General features: G+C 40.5%; 1 protein-coding gene across 2 annotated transcripts in view; it reads left to right on the top strand.

The window, feature by feature from the left end:
• Positions 1–102: 102 nt before the first annotated feature.
• The window catches only part of stim1b (stromal interaction molecule 1b), a 28,186-nt gene continuing 4,958 nt past the window's right edge, over positions 103–23,330 (top strand). For both annotated transcript variants that reach the window (XM_056731072.1, XM_056731071.1), the window contains exons 1-8: positions 103–557; positions 981–1,107; positions 9,039–9,169; positions 11,675–11,789; positions 13,960–14,071; positions 14,206–14,318; positions 20,433–20,610; positions 22,419–22,596. In XM_056731072.1, coding sequence (XP_056587050.1) covers positions 987–1,107; positions 9,039–9,169; positions 11,675–11,789; positions 13,960–14,071; positions 14,206–14,318; positions 20,433–20,610; positions 22,419–22,596 — 948 coding nt within the window. In that variant the 5' untranslated portion in view covers positions 103–557; positions 981–986. The remainder of the gene's footprint in view (positions 558–980; positions 1,108–9,038; positions 9,170–11,674; positions 11,790–13,959; positions 14,072–14,205; positions 14,319–20,432; positions 20,611–22,418; positions 22,597–23,330) is intronic.

Below are 23,330 nucleotides of genomic sequence, written 5' to 3'. Positions count from 1 at the left end.
TTTCCAGCTGTGCATGGTGGACTCGCCAGCAGATGGCTGTGTCTTATTGCATTTGGAGAGCAAACCTTAAACAAAGGCGATTTATAGCTCGAAAACGATTGCATTATCATTCGTCAACCTCCAAAACCAACACCAAGCGGGTTCTTTACGCGCGAAGGTTGGATAATACATGAAAAGGGAACTTTAAAACCACGCAAGGGACCTCATCGTGTACTTCATTCATTACGACATACTGTTTTGATATTTTCGTGCCGGACATCTGGAAAACGCGTTTTCTCATTCTGGATAAGTTTTCGAAGTGCGTTTAAGCCCTGATGGACACATTGCACGTTGACGCCGGTGGGTGTTTTCTTGTTGTTGCAGCTAACGCGCAAAGGAGGTGCGGGAAATGAAAAATCATCTCTGAAGTGTCGCAAACTTTTTCGCACCTGGGTTTAAACAGCATCCACCACGACGAATGGCATCCTGCAAAGTTTAGTTTCCAAATGGATCGCCTTCAGAGTCGGTTTTGTATCTGACTGAGTTTACAACAAATTTCAGCCTTCAGAGTTTGACAGGTATTTGAGATCTTAACAAATGTCGTTCATTAAATAAATTACGACAGTGAAATGCGCAACATTTGCGTCATTGCGGAGACTGTAAAATAGTTGTGTTTTTCTGTCAGTAATTTCACAGACTGACATGAAGCGGCAACATTTTTAAATGCGGAACTCGGCTGTACCACAAGCCGCGTTTGTCCCTGTTGTTATATATTACGACATAAGAGATACCGTCTGGCTATTAAAATGTCCAGATATCGTTAAAATTGCTCATATGTTTAACTAACGTCACATGCGCGCTTGTCACTGACGTTTCCCTGAAAGCTTTCACATTTGCATAGAACTATGTACCCAAAATTCATGTGTTGACAGGATCGTTGTTTATCAACGCTGTCAGTTTATCATTTGCTTTTGTTTTATACTCTTTCTCTCTGTTTTCAGTTCAGCATGGATACATTGAGAATTGCTAGACTATGCATGCTCATCGCATGCTTTTGCTGTATATGGAGGAGTTCAGCAGCAGATCACAGCCTGACGGACCACCTACAGACGGCAGACGGATTATCTGGTGAGAAATCACTCAGTGTGCATATTTTGTGTCTGTGTATTGTATGTCTCCATATGAGACGGTGTTTGTCGTAGAGGTGATTTTATGTAAAAACTGACAAAAGGAAGAGAACGAAGTACACCGGCACTGTTCCTGTGTAGTCAATATGCGTGAAAAATATGTCAGATAAAAATGCTCCTCCGAGGTCATGAGTCAAGGCTTCTGGACTGTGTCAGCCTTGCAAGACTGACAGTTTTTGGGTCTGTGTAAATCACATCTCTGTTCGTATTTGCCGTTAATGTTTCCACTTAAGAGGCTTTTCTTTGACCTGTCATGCAGCGAAGTTAAAATCCTCTTCAAACTCCATAGCAGTATAGTTTAGGTCTCTTTATTGGATTAAAAAAGTAAGACACTATAAGTGTATGGAGTGATGCTCTTTGGTGGCAGTTTGCCTCAAAAATCTCTGTTAAACATCTCACTTGAGCAGGAAAGTGGGCGTTTAATACACACCGAACCTCATTTGCCGACCCAAGCAGGAATGGATGAAGAAACCCAGAACATCCTTTTGCTTCATGCAAACTGAAATCATTTTAACTACTTGTTGAGGGTTCACATGAGATGACACAAACTGGAGTTTTTCCATTACTTCTTAAGTTGTTCTGGTTATAAGTAAACATCTAGTAAATAATTTGGATACATATTTGATCTTATCGAGTAGTTAAGTTCAAAGGTTTCAAATGTCCTTCATCCGTTTTCCCAGTGCCTTCATATGGGGTTTATCTGAAACGGCTTTCTCTTCATATTTTCATGGGGATTCTTTTTGTGTGCATTTAGAGAAAGCTCTGATCCAGCGCTGTGTTACTGTCTTAGGACATATTATCTCAGTGTTTAGTGTAATGCAATCTCGATAACACTAACACACAGTCGGTTCATTATGGCATTTTTTTTAACAGAACGCACAAGGAAATTTTCCATTTGAATAAACAAAATGAATATGTTCTTATTTTCAGCATTGCCCGAGGCACACAATAAGCAGAGATCAGGGTTTTTGTGCACAGCGATGAAGCTTTTATAAGTCTTGTGCATGCAGTGTCATTGATCGTGCCAGCTGTCCTGTGTGACTTCTTATTGTGATGTGAAAATATGATTTCTTCACCATTAAGACATGCAAGTATAGATTCCTCAGAAGCCAGCAGTGCTGTTGTTGTAGCTGATAAAAGACCTGTGCTAATATTGACTAAGGAACTCACATGCCTATGCACATAATTAAACAAGTTCATAGTGTACTCTTTACTCTCTCACTCACAGTGAAGTGTCTCATTTCAATATATGAAAATATGAATATGAAATAACACACAAAATAAGTGTAATATGGAAGCAGAATTGAAAAAAAAGATGATTGTTCGAGTTTTAAGCACATTGTTAGCCATTAGTCATGCTTATCGGTTGAGCTAACTTTGTTATTGCTAGTATATTTTGTATATATATTATTTTGTATGAATTGCAATTGATATAATCAGAAATGCTGACTTAGTAGGGCTAAACGATTAATTGCGTTTGCGATTAAATGACGGTGTGATGAAACGCGATTCTCTAACCGCAAAGAATGCGATCAATTATGGGCATGTACAGTTTTATGTGACCCTGCTCGAAGCTTAACTGTACTAGTGTTGGGAAAAGTTACTTTTAAAAGTAACAAGTTATAATATTGAGTTACTCTATAAAAAGTAACTAAACGTTACATGGATACTTTTTTTGGAAAGTAACTGAAAGTACTTTTGCGTTACTTGTGCATTACTTTTTCTCACCTAACTGATGCTCATGCTTTTCCAGACTTTGCTGTTCTTTTGTGTTTAACACTGAAATGCATTTAACAATCCTATATAGCCAATAACACACCTTTTTTTCTTTAAAAAGCACATTTCAAATATTTCCTGGCCAGCACAAGATGGCGCCGGTGAGTCGGAAGAGTAGTTTCCGGTCATATAACACTGTGTGGGAAAAGGAGGATTTTAGGCCGGCAAATATGCCAGCGATATGACAAATACTCATTGCATTGTTGAGTACTTTGTTGAGCCAAAACAACTCGATAGTTTCACGATCTGAAAGTTATCTATTGAGCATGACCGGCATTTGCAGGCATTTTGTCCATGCTGGCGAGTGCGGCCACACTCTAGCTCCGCATCTGAGCTCCAGCCTCCCATCGCTTTGTCAAGGGTTGCCAGATTTAACAAAAACGAAGCCGGAACACTGCAGCACTGCAGACATGGCAACACTGCCTATGTCTGACTAGACACTGTTTCTGCACAAGCATGAGCGATCACGTCTACACTACTTTTAATTCAGAATTTCACTTAAAAAAAATCCTATAAATCAATGATTAGACTGAAAAGTAACTGGAGTCACTTGAAAAACACAGAAACTCGAGTTTTGATATGTAAATTTATAAAGTAACTGCGTTATATTACTTGTTACTTAAAAAAGTAATCTGATTACGTAACGCATGTTACTTGTAACGCGTTACCCCAACACTGACTAGTACCATCTCAAAAGCATTACAAATGCGCGCCACGTGGCTTTATCCAAAAGTGCTCGGGACGGAAGATTGCTTTCTCGTAGTGACTGCCTGCGAGTGAAGAGAGTGTGTTGCACCTCATTCGCGACTGTGTCGCTCTCTATTTCAACTTGCTTGGCGCACTTCTGTATATGAACCATAACGCGTTTGTATCTGAATGGCAGTATTTGTGCCGCAAAATACGGCATCGCAGTTCCAAATGGCGTAAAAAGCACGCAAAAACCGTAGTTGTAACATCAACGGCTTGCCATATAGCCGTTGTTGAAAGGCGCATTGCACCACATCGTGCCGCGACTGCCCGTGCATCTGTATTTAAAATAATGCATTTGTACATTGACCTGTTGTGTAATGGCCTCAAGAAAGGAAACTTTAGTGTAAAAGAACAACAGCAAGTCTGTGTGGGACTATTTTGGCTGTTTTGTGTCGATGATGCTGCACAGTGTCAGGTATTATATGTTCTAACATTAATGCTGCCTCAAGGGGCAAGACTACTAACGTCATGCAGCACTTACACAATAATAAAAGACAATATATAACATACATATATTAATCGTTTATAATTTTATTTATTTATTTAAAGATTCTCACTTTGTTTAAGTTTAATCAACATGTTTATCATGTGTTTATTACAGTGAATATGCATTATCAAATTACTGAGTGTGGTAAAGCCAATCTAGTTTTATATTTCTCTAATCTGCACTTTAGTTTCTGAGATTAATGACTTTCATGTTACACCAAGTTTATTTGTCAGTGCTTTATGTCATGATAATTATTACATGTTTAAAGGCTAGAAATGTACCAAATCATTCAATAGAGTAGTATGATTGAGGTAATTCTATAACAATATGTCAATCAATTCAGGCATCAGCTAATATCATTTAAAGCATGGCATATAGTTTATGGTAAAGCTGTCTTAGGTTGCGTTGGTTACCATGATTTATTGATTTTCTTTATTTAAAAATACAGAAGATAAGGTGCTTAAAAATAATTGCATATTAAATCGCAATATTGGTAATTTGCAATTCGATAATTTGCAATTCGATAATTTTTCTAAAATCGTTCAGCCCTATGACTAAGTATCACTTTCTTTGAAACTGTTTGTATTGGATCTCATTGTTTTAGCCGTTTGCCCAACCTTAGTTCATGAGAAATTTCATTCATTTGTTCGTCATAGGTTTTTAAGAATTTAACACACTGCCTCAGCAGAGCTTTCTCAAACTTTTACCCATCTAATGATTCTTTGTATTAATATAGTACTTTCATATAAGGTATACCTTTAAGTAATTATATAGCCACTCTGTTTGGTTAGAATAATATTTGTGACAAATATTTATGTAGCAGTATTGTCTTTTCTAAAGTAAATATACTCTGAATACAGTGATACTTATGATCTCTAAACTCCTCATTGTTGGTCAGGTTGAAAATAAGAGGGGCCTAATTTTGACCTCAGTGTTACATCATTCAGATGGACCATGAATTACATTAAATTAAAAAAACTAAAATAAATAGTGGTGTGAAATTTGTTAACCTCACACATGAACAAGAACAATGACAAATGCACTTCACACAAACACGCAGCTCTGCCTGTTGCACCTGCCAACATGTGTCACACGCGTTCTACTATTAAAGGTATTATTAGCACAGACCGATTTTTCGTAGCATGTGCGACATATAAGTCGCACTGTACAGTCCTTCCCAGTACTGTCAGTTGATAACATTCTTCCTAATATCTTTCTTTGTGTTTATCACCATAAAGGTTATACAGGTTTGGAACCTGGGGGGAATAATTCATGACAGAATTTTTGGGAGGAGTATCCCTTTATGTCGGCTAAAATATCAAGCGTACTACTGTACCAGACGCGATTTCTTTAAGACTGCAAGGGAAGCTCAGCTTCCCCTATAATTGTCAAAAAATTAATGGTCAGATATATGTACTATTATGTTAACATTTTATTGACTAAAAATGCGTTAAACACGTTCATCTCGAACGAAAACAATTTAGTTCAGAATCAGCTACTTAGGTCGGCTGACTCGATTTCCTTCTCATTCATTCCCGTAGCGTACAGTTCATTAGTCTGTTGAAGCCCAGCGTCCATTGACTTCAATGGGGCTGCTTTAAACAGTTTTTTTCAGTGCTCAGAAACAAGACGGTCATTGGATAATCCTGCGATTATGTCCCGCCCACGGACGCTCAGCGTCTCTGGGATGAATGGAGGAGTGGGCTGGCCGGGACTCCGAGCGTCTGCGTGATGATTGGAGGGTCTGTCATCTCTTTTTAATCCACTTTTATGTCCTAAAACGCTCGACAGCTTATAGAAACGTATTTCTTGTTTTTTTTTAGCTTGTTTGCTATACACATTGTCACATATCAGCTCTTAGACATTTTTTTTTTTTTTATAAATCATAAATGACAAGGAGGCTGCAGCTTCTCGCAATGCAAAGAAACGGTTGGTGTGGGCGTGGGCGTGGTCTTCAGATTATGACGCGTATCACTCTGTGTCTCCATTTCCAACTCAGTCCCATCGCGGATTTTGCATGTGTAGTCAAAAGACAAACTGCTGCGACCTTCATCGTATATTTCAGACAATTTCACACCACATTCATAGTTTCAGTTTAACATAATTCCCACATTTCCTCCCGTTGAGTTAAATATATATATTAGATCGTTTGTTCATTAATTCATATAGTCTGAACTAGCCAGCTAGCAAACTGCACATGATGGCAGACAGTGCTAATATTGTCGACCTGATTTTGGCAAAGCCATTAGAAAGTCTTCCTTACGAGGAGAAACTTAGAATTAAACAGCAGGGCAGATCAACACCTAAGATTGATTTAGTGCAAAAGATAGGGAAAAGTAACAGGTCTTTTCAGCTCTCCTGGTATGACAAAGTTAGCTGGCTGACTGAAAGTGCTGTGAAAAAGAAAATGTACTGCTGGCCATGTCTCTTGATGAAACCATCTCATGGATGTGTTGTTTGGTCAAAATTGGGGTTTGGAGATTTGTCAAACTTTGACAGGGCATATTAAAGGCATGAAAATAGCAATGAACATGTGAGTGCATGTGCAAGATTAAGTTGCATGGGCAGGATCAGGGTTGAGCATGCAATCAATGAAGGTGCTCGCATTCAAGTGGCTAAACATAATAAAACTGTTAAACAAAACAGGGCCTTCCTAAACAGCCTTATTGATGTGACATCCTTGCTTGGCCGGCAGGAGCTGTCATTTAGGAGACATGATGAGAGTAGTGAATCATCCAACAAGGGGAATTACAGAGAGTTCACAGAAACATTAGCTAAATATGACTCTGTCCTGTCCACACAATTCGAGTCCTCAACTGTGTTTTCTGGTATGTCACACACTATTCAAAATGACATGATCTCTGCAGCCACCATTTCTGATCAGATCAGAGATGAAATTCAGGATGCTCCCTTTTTTGGATGGCAGGTGGATGAAACCACTTGATGAAATCCACATTGTTCGCTATGTGGATAGTGCAGGTAAAATTCAGGAGCGCTTCATTGGATTTTTTGATGTTTCTGGGGGGCGAGATGCTCAGTCTGTTTTTGATGTTTTAAATGAGAACATGCAGGGCGACAATTTTAAGGATAAGCTTGTGGCACAGACCTATGATGGGGCCAAAGTGAAAGCAATAGCCCCCAGTGCAATGTTTGTGCATTGCTATACACACAGACTGAATCTGGTGCTGTCACAGGGGGCCAAATCCTTGCCTGAGTGATGAATTGTTTTTGCATCACTCTCTGGGTTTGCCACATTTTTCTCAAAATCCACAAAGAGGACGTCTTTTCTGGAGTCTGCAGGCTGCTCAAGGTTGCCCAGAAACGCTCCTACTCGATGGAATTTCACATCACGGATAGTGAGCACTGTGGCAAACAATTATGATGGCCTCCTGCCGACATTTGATAACATCATTACAGATACGACAATGGATGATGATACACTTGATTGTGCCAAAGGCTTCGTGAGGAAACTGGAGGATTTTGAGTTTGTGTTCATGTTGTACACATATGAACAAATCTTCTCTGAGACTGATGTGGTCTTTGATATTGTCCAGCAGAGAGCGATGGATGTTCTTTACTGCAAGAAAAGAATTGAGTCTCTTCTTGCATTTGTCAAAGAGAAGAGGTCAGAGGGGGCTTTCCAAGCTGTTTATGCCAAAGCAGCAGATCTCACATCAGACCCAAGAGATGAGCCCATGAGAAAGCGCCGTCTGACCCAATTGCGGGATCCCCAAGAGCGCTACAGAAATCTGTACATGGCCATCCTTGATAACATCTTGGAGCAGATTCCTCGACGTTTTTCAAATTTGGAAAGTATGCTTTTCTTAGAATTAGTCAATCCAGGGAAATTTGATGACATGAGACAAGCATTTCCAGAGGAGGCCTTCCAAAGTGTCCTGAAAAGTTATGGCCATCACTTTGATTCAGGGAGACTGAGGTCTGAACTTCAAGTCCTGTATTCAGATCAGGACTGCCTCAACTTTACAAACTGTTCTCATTAGTGGCAACAATTGGAGCTACATCTGCAGGTGTAGAAAGGAGCTTCTCCTGTTTAAAGCGGCTCAAGTCCTACACCAGTAACACAATGGGCCAAGGCCGTTTAAGCAGCCTAGCTCTGCTGGCCGTTGAGAGGACACTGGTCAAGTCACTGGAAAAGACGCCTAGTTGGTACGACAGGGTTACAGAGCATTTTCTTGAAAAGGAACGTAGGGCAGAATTTACATATAAATAAATTGACAATTTTTATGATTTAGGCCGAAAATGAGCTTCCCCTCTTTAAAAGATCAGCAGCCGCCACTGTACTGTACATAGTCTGAGGGCTGTTCAGGTCTTAAGTTTTGTAGTGTAATCCAGCCTTAAACTGTCTGCCCAGTAATCACGTTTTTACCTCTGTGAGACAAAGGTTACATCCAGGACATCCATCCCCTCCACCTGCTGCCTTATAACAACAATATCCACAGAACCTCAGCAGCTGTGCTGTGTCTCCATCTGTAAATAGTCACTCTATGGCTCTAATGTACTATGTTACAGACTGTACAAGCTTTCCATCCTTACATTAAACTCTATATGATTTTGCTCTACAAAGACACTGTGTGTAGTACAGGAAGTGCTGAACACTGAGTCACCTGGGCTTTGCAACATGGGTAATGCTAATGCATCTCACCCAATTCAGATTTCTGAACCTCATGATCAAAAAATGGTCAATGTTTTTGCTGTAAAATCACAATGCCATAGTTGCTGTTCTGTCACGGCATAAGTATATTTGTAATCCTAATACAGATGGGTTCAGGAAGATTAGGTTTGACTTTTGTGGTGTCTTGTTTAAGTGTCTTGTTTCTCATTATGTTTTCTCTCCTCAGAACTGTGTGTTATTGATGAGCTGCTTTGTCAGGATGAAAACGCCCTGCTGAGTTTCGAGGCCATCCGCAGCATTCACAAAGACATGGACGACGATGCAGACGGTAGCGTGGATGTGACTGAAACAGATGGGGTGAGACCTGCAGTCATGACATGAGTGGTTTTGTGGTCTGTGATGTTAAAAGGCTGACAGTGGAGCAGAGTGCCTTGTGCACTATTTAATCTTCCTTCTAAGGAAACTTGCAAATAAGGCCAAACGGTTTTAAAAGGAAGACAGTATAAATGAGTATTTAATATTGGAGAATCATGCTTTTGTAAGAACTCAACTCTCTTGTAAATGCAAGAAAAAACATCACAAAAATTCAATGTTTTTACTAGTTTGATACACGCATTTCTTTTCTACAAAACCCCATCATTTCTCTTCAGAAGACACTAACCCACTGGAGTCGCTTAAAGGGACAGTTCACCCAAAACTGTAAATTCTGTCATGAAATGCACACTCTCTAGTTGTTCCAAACCTGTATAAATGTATTTGTTTGGTTGAACAGAGATAAAGATATTTGGAAGAATGCTTGTAACCAAACAGTTCTTGGACCCCATTGACTACCCTAGTAGGAAAAATTATAATGGTAGTCAAAAGTGCCCCTGAACTGTTTGCTTTCCTACATTCTTAAAAATATCACATTTTGTGTTCACCAGAACTAAAAAAAGTAAAATGTGTCCTACTATGTGAATCAACGGGGTCCAAGAACTGTTTGGTTGTAAGCATTCTTGCAAATATCTTTCTCCGTGTTCATTATACAGACTCGAAGGTTAGTAAATGAAGACTTGGCTGAACTGTCCATTTATACTGATGAATATTATGAGAGAATTTTCATTTTGGGGTGAACTACACCTTTAATTTTGATACTTTTCTGGTTTGCAAGATATTGTTGTTAAGCGCTCTAAAAGTTTTGCTTTCAGAAGTAGACTGGATTTGTCCTTGACATGAGAATCCCAAAGCTGAGCGCTCTGAGTAAATAACATTAATGCTGACTGAACACTGCCTGACCAAAGCCATAGACAGTCCTGTAAATGTAACCAGGCTCAATATTCCTTAATGGATTTGAAATGATAAACCCACAGTTGGACTTTTGAGTCTCAACAACCTTAGACAATTATTATAAATTGTATGTCTCGTATCAACACAGAGTTTGGTCACAAAATACTGCTATTCATGCATTCAGGTATTTTATCCAACCCATTTGTGTTTTTAACTCTGCTGTTATGTGTCTCCTAAACCAAAGTGTGGGTGTTGCTATCTTAACTTAGTTTTACTTTAGAGATCTCATAAACTGCAATTGAATGAAAACAGAGAGATAAACTTGTTCACAATTATGATAAATAGATCAATAGGGATATCTAAAGATGGATATTCTAGTTCTTTATTAGTGTTGTTCTTTGTTTCTGTTCACTTTGGCTTTTGCATGAAAGTTTGTTCTTCTGCCAAATGTTAGATTATGCAACTATGCTTTACAAACACAGAATTTCATCCCAGAATCACAAATGATCAAGTCTAGACCAGTATGTGACGCCTACACAAAATACAGATTCTTAATCTAAAGTGTGGCCTTGGTTTTCACGGTGGAAGATTTTCATGATACGCTTGCATGAAACAACATTTCTAGACGAGTCTAAGGCTGCGTTTACATTTGTCATTAACATGCGATCTGGAGTATCTGGAATGTGTCCACATACATATTGAACAGACAGTTGTAAACGCAGAATGTTATCCAATCAGGGTGTCCTGATCCAGTGGTCATCGAGGACGCATTGTGACTGGATCTCAGTGTAATTTAAACGCAATCCAGCCAGTTTATCTACATTTACCAGTACAACTTCACAGAAAACCCCGCCCGCTATCATTACTCTCACTCGACTGTCTGAAGCCTGTCAGACTGCGGAGCTGATGACTGTGGCAGACACGTTCCAGTGTATCATCTGTAACATGCTCATCCTCCCCGTTATACGTGTTCTGTGAAATCTTTCCCTGGAACGGGCTATTTTAAAACGGCAGGATTTTAAAAAGAGTGGGATATCCAGATGTGAAAGCCACTTGATGTTGACAAGCATAAACGTGCTGTGTCCCGATTGTCTTGAGATCCGATCTGCTTGTTCGGATCACTGAGATCACATGTTAATGACACATATAAGTGAGCCAATATGCACTGGTTTGAGAACCTCTAAAAGAGCCACTAAACTGAGACACGACCAGTATTTTTAACTAGTTTGTTTGTCAGGTTCCAGATTTTACATTCCAGGTCAAGTATCAATGTACCACAATACCAGAATTTCTTGTACCTTGTATGGTTTTGGTCATGGTTTTGGAGAATTAGGTCATATCATTTGGTTCACTTCCATGCGGCAAAAAACGTTTGTTTGGATGCCTATAAAGGATATGAGAAGCCTTTGTCATCATTTATTAAAGTTGATAAGACTGTTTATTTTTGGTATTCTATGCATGCCCAAGGTTGCATTGTAGGCTATTATTTTGCATAGCATGTCTATGACCCAATTAGAATTGATATGCAACCCATTTTGGGGTTAGAAACCACTGCACCATGTTGAGATTTATTCAGGCCTTTGTTTCCTCAAACAGTTTCTAAGGGAGGACCTGAAGTACCATGACACCAAAGGAAAACACAAGAGCTTTCATAGAGCAGATATGATGATCACGGTGGAGGACATGTGGAACTCCTGGAAGGCCTCTGAAGGTTTGGAAGGATCCTTATAATGTACAGTTGTGTTCAAAATTATTCAACCCCCAATGCTGTAAATGGTTTTAGGGAATTTAGTGTTTTTATTTGTAATTGTATTCAGAATGAAATCCTACAAGGACTTCTTAAAGAACCATATGCAACTAAAATGACATCAATTAGTTTTGTAATACAGTAGTAAATGTTTCTTTTGTGAATTCTTCATTGACATAATTATTCAACCCCTTAAAGACTACCACTCTGAAGAACAGAGGTTCAATGAAGTGTTTTCAATCAGGTATTGAAAACACCTGTGGATATCAGGGAGCAGCAATAAAGCCTAATAAGCACCAATTAGGCAGCTTTAAAATGACTGTGATACTCAGCTCCTTCTAGACATTTACTGGTGTGGTTACAAACATGGTGAGGTCAAGAGAATGGTCCAGGAAGACAAGAGAACAGGTGATTACTCTTCACAGGAAGGGCAATGGCTATAAGAAGATTGCAAAGATGTTAGACATACCAAGAGACACCATAGGAAGCATCATTCGCAAATTCAAGGCAAAGGGCACTGTTGAAACGCTACCTGGTCGTGGCAGAAAGAGGATGCTGACTTCGACTGCTGTGCGCTACCTGAAGTGTAGAGTGGAGAAAAGTCCCCGTGTGACTGCTGAGGAACTGAGAAAAGATTTGTCAGATGTGGGTACTGAAGTTTCTGCTCAGACAATACGGCGCACCCTGCGTAATGAAGGCCTCCATGCCAGAACTCCCAGGCGCACCCCCTTGCTGTCCCCAAAGAATAAGAAGAGTCGACTGCAGTATGCCAAAAGTCATGTGGACAAACCACAGAAGTTTTGGGATAGTGTTCTGTGGACTGAAACAAAATTAGAACTGTTTGGGCCACGCTATGTTTGGAGGAGGAAGAACAAGGCCTATGAAGAAAAGAACACCTTGCCTACTGTGAAGCATGGCGGGGGGTCAATCATGCTTTGGGGCTGTTTTGCTTCTGCAGGTACTGGGAAGTTTCAGCGTGTGCAAGGTGCCATGAATTCTCTTCAGTACCAGGAGATATTGGATGACAATGTGATGCAGTCCGTCACAAACCTGAGGCTTGGAAGACGTTGGACCTTTCAACAGGACAATGATCCCAAGCATACCTCCAAGTCCACTAGAGCATGGTTGCAGATTAAAGGCTGGAACATTTTGAAGTGGCCATCGCAGTCACCAGACTTAAATCCGATTGAGAACCTCTGGTGGGACTTAAAGAAAGCAGTTGCAGTGCGCAAGCCTAAGAATGTGACTGAACTGGAGGCTTTTGCCCATGATGAATGGGCGAAGATACCCGTAGATCGCTGCAAGACACTTGTGTCAAGCTATGCTTCACAATTAAAAGCTGTTATAACTGTAAAAGGATGTTGTACTAAGTACTAAGATTGAATGTCACTTGGGGGTTGAATAAAACTGATAATGATGTGAGCTCAGAAAAGACATTTGTGGTTATTTCATTATAAAAGTTATGTTATATTTGTCTGACCTACACGTTCCTCTTTGATTTAATTGTAAGCAGGATGACTGAATGATCATAATCAATGTCAAACCGACCAAAACAATCAATTTCAGTGGGGGTTGAATAATTTTGAACACAACTGTATATAAACTCAACAACACAATTTATTTTAGAAGCCCAAAAAATACATGTTTTCATGATCGCAGAGTCTTTCCAGAAAGACTAAGATAGTCATTCAGTCGGCCTTTAAGACTAGTGAATAGTTTTAAAGTTTGCAAGTTAGCATCATGAGCAGTAGAGAGAAATCAGTTTGTTCCACCATATACACACTTGGTAGAATGTTTGTGGAACTGAAAGCGTCATCGTGTGGAACTGTCAATGCAAAATGTGCTCGGTGTCCTCTGGCACCCTAAGCAAGAATGTGCTGCCTGTGATGTTTCTCATCCAGGCTGTTAAATTAAGTGTCATTTTTTTTGTGTCTAATTACCAAAAAAAGCGTACATTTAAACGGACAGTTTTGGATTAACACATTAACACAGTATTGTCGTCTCAGGTTAAAAGCGTATGGCATAAAAGTGTTTGTACAAAATGTGCGTTATATTATGTTGTGTTTGTACAAAGTGTGTGTTATATTATGTTTTGTTTGTACAAAATGTGTGTTATGTTATGTTGTGTTTGTAGTGTATAACTGGACAGTAGAGGAAGCAGAGGAGTGGCTCATCAGATGTGTAGAGTTGCCACAATATGCTGAGTCCTTCAAGAAAAACGTCATGAGTGGCAGAGCTCTGCCCAGGTATTCATGTTTACAAATACTGTAGTGTCTTATTTGCAGTAGTGTCTATTAAGCAGCAGGATTGAGCACCCCTGCTGTAATGCTTTCATTTGTTTTAAACACCCAAAAGTCTAATTGTTCATCTCCATTCATAGACTGGCAGTAAAAAATGCCACCCTGCTTCTCGCCGTGCTGAAGATACCAGATCGCACTCATGCACAGAAGCTGCAGCTGAAAGCTCTGGACACGGTCCTGTTTGGGCCACCAGGTGAGTGCCCAGACACCTTCTGCCATTCCTTGCTTCCTGCACATTACTAATAGTGACCAATCAGCAAGTCCCGAAACGTAATGTTTTGTCTAGATTGATGGTTGATTATTTTTTTTATATATTTATACATACATGTAGTCAAACTTATTGAAATACGAGAGCCATTAATGTCAGTAGTTTTTCAAACAGAGAAGAGAGGCATGATGGGAGAAAAAAGTCTTAATCCCAAAGACTGCATGACATTTAAAAGAATTTTGGCACATATAATGTCTGAAAATCAAGCAAACTGTTGACACACGGCTCATCATGGTGACACTTTCACGTGTGAAAAAACCTTATAAAAGATTTTGAGCTTTTTGTAATAAAATGTGACTTGCACAATGCCAGAGAACTCAGTGCAGTTTCTATAGGAGACTGGATGTTGTGTAGCGTTTTGGTTTGCAGTTAGTAGGGTGTTTCTGGGTAGTTGCTAGGGTGTTAAGTGGTTGATACTGGTCTTAATACATTTATGTGAGTTTCCTGATTGGATTTTCTTACACGATCTGAGCTTTCCTTCATCGTCTCTTTGCTTAAAGAAACATCTGTCAATTGTCCAGTTAATACTTCAGTTCCAGCTTCTGATTGGTTGAGCCGTCACCGCTCCAGACATTTACAAGCTGAAGCCTCTTAATAATCTCATCTATGACAGCTATTTCCTCATCTTTCCTGTCTCTGTTTATTATATTATTGTATGCAGTTGAATGCTGCTAATCGTTCCATACAACATCCAAGTATATGGTTTATATGACCTCACAGCAGTGTCTGGTTCAGTTGGGTGAGCGTCAAGGTTGAGGGACTCGACACCATCCGCTCGCAGATATTTTGGCACTACTTCACATGCTGTCACCTTCCGTTTTCCTGCGCGGGATGTGAGCGGTGCAGTCGCAGATGGAAATAGCTCTCGCTAATCCATTCATCTAAATCCTGCAGTTACTCAACCGGTGCCACCAATGTTGCAAGGAACACCTTGCCGGGCGTTTCAGTCTCATCGCTGCGTTGAAATTCGAAAGAAATTCAGGCAGATGTGTGATGGAACGGTGCTTCTCAAATTATTATCGAGAGGGTTACAGAGGGCACAGAAAATAAACGATGAACAATTATTTATTTTTCTGTCACTAGCTGTCTAGTTCTTAAATTCGACAGACGCCAACATGGGCAGTTTGCGTGACATCTTCTAATATAACAGTATTAAATAAATTTGCATTTGTTTATTAAGAACATATTTGTTTATTTTTTCAGATAAACAGTTTTGAATTTGCTATTGTGTTGGGACGGCCAATGTATTAAAGTGAATCAAGCGGAGAGCCAAACCCTTCGACTGCACAACAATATCACAAATGCATTTTTCAAGTTTGCTGTTTTAAGTTATAGGTTTTCATCTTGTCTTTTCAATGTTTCTCTGCGGTTTACTGCTTGTTTGTATTACTGTGTAACACATCTCAATAAAATGGAAGGAAGGAGGCGGGAACCGGCAAACATTTAAACATTTAATAAATTAATATAACAGCCGGCGGCCCCTCACGGACGACCGCCGGCGAACAAAACATAATATAAATACAAATACAAACATAACACAAGTTCGGGCCCGTTCCTCTCTCTTCGACGGCCCGGTCGCTCGTTCCTTTTATGCTCCCATCTCCTACGTGATTCGAGGCCGGTGTGCGCACAGCTGGCGCTAATTCACAATTACTCACCGGACTCGAACCACGGTCTCGCCCCGCCTACTCTACTACATACCCCCATCACCCCTCACAGGCCGGGGGGTACCCCCGCGACTGTGCAAGCTCCCTCCCCCTCCCTCGGGGGGGGGGTGGGGTGGGGGGTATGCAGCGACGAGACGAGACAACGGAGACGGGAGCCCTCGGAGCGACCGGAAAGAGAGGGGAGAGAGGAAGAAAAAAAAATCCGGTTCCCCGACATGCTGCCGCTCGTTCCTCAACCAGCCGGAGTACTCTCCTTCGCGGTGCCTTGCGGTGGCCCTGGGGCTTCGGTGGACGGCTCGACCGTCCGCCCCCTGACGGCCGGCGGTGGCTCCTCCTTTATCCGGGAGTCGGGGCGGGTTCCCCGTCCCCTGTTCCTCCCCCTTGGGCGGACGGACGCAGGCTCCGGCCTCTGGCAGGCGGTGGCTCACCCGGCACTTCCGCCCCCTGCTCCTCCCCCTCGGGGGACGGACACAGGCTCCGGCCTCTGGCGGACGGCGGCAACCCCCCCGCTCCCACTTGGACGAAAGCCACCCCACCTCGACCCAGGGGCGCGGCAGCAAAGGTCGCCGTTCCACCGAAGTTTTGACGGTGGCCGCACTGTGCACTTCCGTTTCCCCAGAGCCACCGCTTCGGGCAGCCACTGGCGGACGCCCTTCGTCCGCGCTGACCGAACTCTCCGGCACCGCGAGGCCACTCGGCGGCGAGGACTCTCCGACAGCATGTCTCTCCTTCCTCCCGGGTTTCGGCACCACTGTAACACATCTCAATAAAATGGAAGGAAGGAGGCGGGAACCGGCAAACATTTAAACATTTAATAAATTAATATAACAGCCGGCGGCCCCTCACGGACGACCGCCGGCGAACAAAACATAATATAAATACAAATACAAACATAACACAAGTTCGGGCCCGTTCCTCTCTCTTCGACGGCCCGGTCGCTCGTTCCTTTTATGCTCCCATCTCCTACGTGATTCGAGGCCGGTGTGCGCACAGCTGGCGCTAATTCACAATTACTCACCGGACTCGAACCACGGTCTCGCCCCGCCTACTCTACTACATACTGCCTTCTAAAATTAGTCCATCTGTGTGTTTGTGTGTGTGTGTGTGTGTGTGTGTGTCCGTGTCTGTGTGTATGTGTGTGTGTGTGTGTGTGTGTTATATCTCAGTGTAGTGCTGCCCACATATATTAATTTGCCATCATAGAGACAGGAAGACTATCAGCATAAGCAGACATGTGATGCATTACTCCTGCCAAAAATCCTTGGCTCTTGTCCATTTACCTTCAAATGGCTTGTTCCCTCTCAACTCTTAATCGTGTTATTTTGTTATTCTACAGAGAGCTGAGTTCAAACCAAATGTCTTCATGCATGTCAATTTATTGCTCGCATTTCTCAATCTGTCAGTCAAATTTTTTTACTGTTTTATTTATCTGAGAAACGACAAGGGAATTGAAAATTAAGAGATCACAGAGAAAAGCAGTGGGAAGAAAACATTGGTTTGCTCTTGCTTTGAGTCAGATGGGTTCGGCAATGGAATGTGTCTTTAGAGGAATGGTCGTAATTTTGAAATATTCTTAGTTGTCAGAATACGTTCTCCTGCTTTGATTGAAACATTTTGTTATGTAAGACTGAAACTCTGAGAACCACTTCTTGTTGTCTTGCAAGCCAGCAGTGTGAATTAGGGTGAACACCCGCCCCGCGTAGCGCGTGCGCGCACAGCGTTTGAAGCCCAATTCATGCGTCCGGCAAATTGAGAGAGTGTCACGCATAATCAAAGCTTGCTCGAAAAAAAGTTGGTCGCTCTATATCCTAGAGCCCCAGGCAGCCAAACGAACATTACTTGACAGTTCAGCACGCTACTGTTGCCACACCCACCCATCAGTTGAACTGCTGACTAGGTTGTTCCGTTGTTGTCATGACAGCGCGCGCACTGAGCCAGGGGCGATTCAAGGTTTTCAATATAAGGGGGGCTCAGCCTCCAATGAGGATATATATAGAGAGAGCCACACTCTAATCACCACATATTGTATACATTACTAAAATAAATAAAGAATATGCAGAAAAGCATAAATACAAGTTATTGTTATTCAAATGAATATCACATTAATCGGTCAATCTGCAACATTTATATTTCAAAGTGACAACAACAGCCACAGTCCATGATATAAATGTCACAATCAACTGCTGAATCATTATTAAGTGAGAATAACTTAATATGTTTCTCTGCCATTCATTCTGTTTAGCACTAGCGCTGTCACTCTCTGCATGACTGCATGTTCATCTATTACCTCCACAGTATGTTTTCAATTAATGATAAAAATACTGAAGCGTCTGAAAAACGACATAGAGCTTCTATACACTTTTATTTCCTCAGAACTCAGAACAATGAATAACACTGCCGCACTGGGCTGATCTACAGTAACTCTTATCTGCCCGTCCTCTTTCCGGAGATGTCAAAACTAACGTCACCTTTCTATAACTATAGCACATCATCATTAATGACACTTTCTGTGCGATACAATATCATCTTGATCGTCGAAGTATGCCGTCATTTGTGTTTAGTGATTTCATTTTTCTCGAGGTAAGGTTAACAAATAGTTAACGAGGGGTGAACGCACATAAAACTTTTAAACAGTGAATGGGAAAGAGTCTTGTATCGCTTCCACATCATATTAAGATGCATTTATAACAAAGAATGGCAAAAATGCAGATGTCATGTTAATGAACACACCTTGTAAAGTTACTCTGCTAATGACGTTAACTCCAATGTGCTACTGTGTGAACTGAAGAATGCGCTAAATAACGCAGCCTAAAGCCGTTTTCCTAATAAGAGCTTTAAAGGGGGCAATAAAGCGATCTCGAATTCTTGTACAGATTACATTACACACAATATTTTATGGGGGCTGAGCTAGAACTTTAGGGGGGCTTTAGCTCCCCTAAAAAGGGCCTAGCAACCCCACTGGTCTGAGCCATTAATTAAAAAGAGAAGGTGTGGGTACAAGAAAGACTGAGAAAATTAAATAGCTAAAGTAACTCGTAAGTGGAAGTGCATTTGTCAATTCATTGAATGTTCAAAATATTGTGAATCTTTATTTAAAAAAAATATACATTGGCTGGTCTATTCATGAGCATGCATCAGCAATAACACATGTTTAGGGGAATAGGGCATTATTAATATACCATGTAAGGTGGTATGTGCTAGAAATGGGTAAACCACTATCAGTGAGTCTGTCCGGGGGTTGGGGGCACCGCTGCGCCAGGCAGTGTCCTACATTGTCCCACAGAAACATACCCCTTGTCCCCCCTTGGGCTTATTAGCAGGTGGTCACCCTAGTGTGAATATAAGACTAGTACAAGGTCTCAGCTTTCATATAACTTACACCCTATGGCCGTGTTCACACTTGACTTCTTTTTTGAAGCTGCAAGTGTCTGTTTAACATTATAATCCTATGGAGTAAATGGTGTTTTAAAAAAGGTCTTGAGCGCTTTTTTTAAACGCCATCGTCTAATTCTGCAGCTCAGAGCGTCTTTTGTGGTTGAAAAAGGTTAAACTTTTCTGAAGAAAAAACGCCCTACGTCAAGCACCTCACAGCTAACCAATGACAGAGACTTGTCGTTTCCATAACAACATGCGAGGAACATGATTGGTCAGGAAGGCTCAAGCTCGAAAATAATAAATGGTTTTGTATAAATGTAAGTTTAGAAGTCAGTAACTTTGAATTAAATTAATATTATAATTTTATAGTTTTTAAAAATGTGATTGGTTATTGCAAGGAAGCTCTCTGTTTATAATAGACTTCCATTAAGGATGTCTCTCTAAACTGCCTTCGTGCACAAATGCTATATTTGAACATTGCCGGCTGCTATCTGTAACCACAATGCTAAGAGCATTTTTTTTGTACTAAAAAAGCATCGTTGTCAACTTTTTCTTGTTAAATAAAGAAGTCAGAAGGCCTATGTGATCACATGTAAACTCATGGATTAAAAAGTGGATTACATAATTCGAATGTCATTCCAATGTCACATGTTCCACATCAATTCCAATAGATCTTTGCATGGGAATCTAGGTGAAATTCACAAGTGATAAATTCATGTCAGGGCACATTAATCTGCGACCAGAAATAAATGTTATATTAAGTAATGTGTCATTTAAAGCCCTGTGTTTCCCTTTCGAAACCAGGAAAGTACTGAAAAATAAAATGCAGTTAAATAAAGCATGTATTATTCAATGTCGTCTAATATTGTAGTGTATTAGCAATGTGTTATTCTATATATTTTTATATACAATTTCACACATCTGATATAGTATATCAGAAAATATATTTTTTTTGCGTAAGGACACCTGTGTCTTACTCTTTTCCTCTTTTCACCAGTGAAGAGACACAGTCATTTAAAGGACTTGATGGTGGTGGTGTCCATCGTGATTGGAGTTGGGGGCTGCTGGTTTGCTTACATCCAGAGCAGAAACTCTAGAGACCACGTGAGCAAGATGATGAAGGACCTGGATGGACTGCAGAGGGCTGAACAGAGTCTCCTAGACCTCCAGCAGAAGTAAAGTCTAAATTTACACACTCACTAGTTGTTTTGGCATAAATCTCTCCGGTTAAATAGGTTAATTTAAACCCTAAATGCAATTATAGTGAAGAGCATTTAGAGGGCAAACTGGTTGGAAGGCAAATTTCTCACGAAACGTCAGGTCCTCAAATCAGTTCTTGAATAAAATGCTAACTATAAAATTATTCAAAGTATTATTTAAAGTAAACATAACTTCAAGTGATGAGTTCCTGTTGGTGGAGATGGTGGAGAACTCCATTGTAAATAGTGAGTAATAGGCCAAGCTTGTAAATGATTCTGCCTCGGTGTCATAGTAACCTGTAATGTTTAGGAGTTATGGATATACTTTTGCAACAGTGCGACAAGTTGCATGTTCTGCAGACCACTTGCCTACTAATCTTTCATAATAAGTGTGCTTATTGTAAACACTTTACCCATTCGTGTATACACACTGAGGCATGAATATGAAGGATGCTTCCCGCTAATCCACACTGTGCCACACATGCAGAACATAGACGTCAATTTGAAAAGAACTCGGTGACTCCACAAAGCTTTATTACATCTTTATATTATTTGAGTATCTTTAAATGTACTTTACTGGTAAGAAGTAACAGCTCACTAAATCCAGATTCAATTTAAATAGCGTGAATTGCAACAATGTCAAATGTATTGCCTTAATTTCTCATATAAAAACTGAAATTTTAAGTTTTAATTTCATGCTATCTTTGTCCGTTCAGGTCCAAAGAATCACAGGCAGGGTGATGCAAGCATCCCTCAAAACTCCTTAAATGGCAAAAGGACGTGCAGTGCTGTGTGTTTCAGACAACCGCGCTATCATACTGCACGCTTCCTTCAGCTGCCGTCTTAACCAGTAAAGGAGAACAGAGAGGCTTTAGAGAATCACGTGATTCACAAGGCTCTGTACGGGGCATTAATTTAAAGCAATGACCGTATATGGACAAAGATGCTGAATCTATATTAGTGTGTTCAGGGAAGAGCTGTAGCGGAGGAATGTTTATTGATTGTAATGTGATTATGTCACTGTGTAAGAATGGCCGGTGTTGAGAGCGGCACTTTGATCTGGATGTCTGTCTGTCTGTCCTTCACACTAAATCCCATTTGGAACGGAGATCTGGACAGCTCGTTTCCACTTTGATCCCTGTCTGGCCTTCCTGCGTGATGCAATCATCGAATCTGTAACTCTCTGCTGTTTCTCTTGTATTTTTATTTCTCTTCTGCTCCCCCTCCCTGTCATGAGAGTGTAACTTCCTGTTTCAGCTGCAACGACGTCAGCATGCTAGTAGGCTGCTCTGCACTATCTTGTGCTTTCTTTTTGGGTTCTCCATCGTTACTTTTCTTTGACTTATAAAGAAGAAAAAGGCATGAACTGCCTGACAAAGGAAGATTCTGATAAGATAAAAGATCACGTTTGAATTCAAAAGAAAAACGTATAAGCTCTTGTCAACACATGCATAGCTCACAATGAACACAGACACGGCTATGTTGAGTCTTTTATATTCCTATATAAAGCCGTTGGGATGAATTTCCCGTAGGGCTTTTTCAAAACTGTACCACAGAATTGCCACATCGAACAGGCCACATCTTGTTGAGCTGTCTTTTCAAGAGGAGGAAGAGGTGTGGTGGACGATTGCAGATCCAGTTCCCCTAATGTTACTAAACATTCTCTATTGGGCCTCCTGGTGGTGACTAAAGGAATCACATGAAGTGTTTGAGTGCTACTAACAAACCTTATTGTGTAGTCAGTATAAGATCTGATTGATCATTGAAGGTGTCTTTGCGTTCAGGCTGCAGATCGCTCAGGAGAACCACCAAACGGTGGAGGTGGAGAAGGTCCGGCTGGAGCAGAAGCTAAGAGACGAGATAGACACGGCTAAACAAGAAGCACAGAGACTGCATGAACTACGCGAGGGCACCGTGAACGAACTGAGCAGACAGAAATATGCAGAGGAAGAGCTGGACCAGGTACAGTAACAACTGAGGTACTCTAGGTTAAAGAGACACATGTTTTGTTCTTTTGATCAAAATTAATCATTAATAATGATTAATCATAAATTTATCAAAATTAATCATTTTAATCATTTAATACATTGCTATTTTTACAACAAAAATAAACTCGAATTAAAATCTTAGTAAAAAGGTTTAACCTTTATTTTCTAAGCACATTGGAAGATCTTTTTTTACAAATTTGAATGTATCTTGCAAGATTCAAGAGTTTTTATTTGTACAAGAAAGATTATGTCACTGTTTAAGAACATATATGACGATGTGAAAGTATATCGCTGCTGTCTTTTTTTGCCTAAAATTTTAAGTCACCCTTTATATGTCACAGGGTTTTGCAAATATCAAACTATCAAAAATGATTAAAAAGTGCTTGTCAACATTGACAACACAGTATTGAACCATTTAAAAAGAACAATGTTTTTTCCTGTTTCCTGAAAAACAGCGAATTCAGACATCCAAGGTTTCTGAAGGACAGCGAATATATATATGTAAACAAGACAAAATACTAAGTTAGAAATCATTTTGCAGTGTTTGAATTTAAATGGAGGATATTAATGCACAAAAAATTAAATAGTTTGATTTCAGTAAATCGTAAAATAAATTGTGTCAAAACATTTTTGTGGCATCTAGTGGTGAGGTTGCGAATTGCAACCAACGGATCACTCCATCGCTCCCTGTCCCTTTCGATGCACTAC

Source organism: Triplophysa dalaica, chromosome 19 (assembly GCF_015846415.1).
Source record: "Triplophysa dalaica isolate WHDGS20190420 chromosome 19, ASM1584641v1, whole genome shotgun sequence".
Lineage (NCBI taxonomy): Eukaryota > Metazoa > Chordata > Actinopteri > Cypriniformes > Nemacheilidae > Triplophysa > Triplophysa dalaica.
The sequence above is the reverse complement of the archived record's forward strand: the minus strand, read 5'-3'. Positions and strand labels throughout refer to the sequence as shown.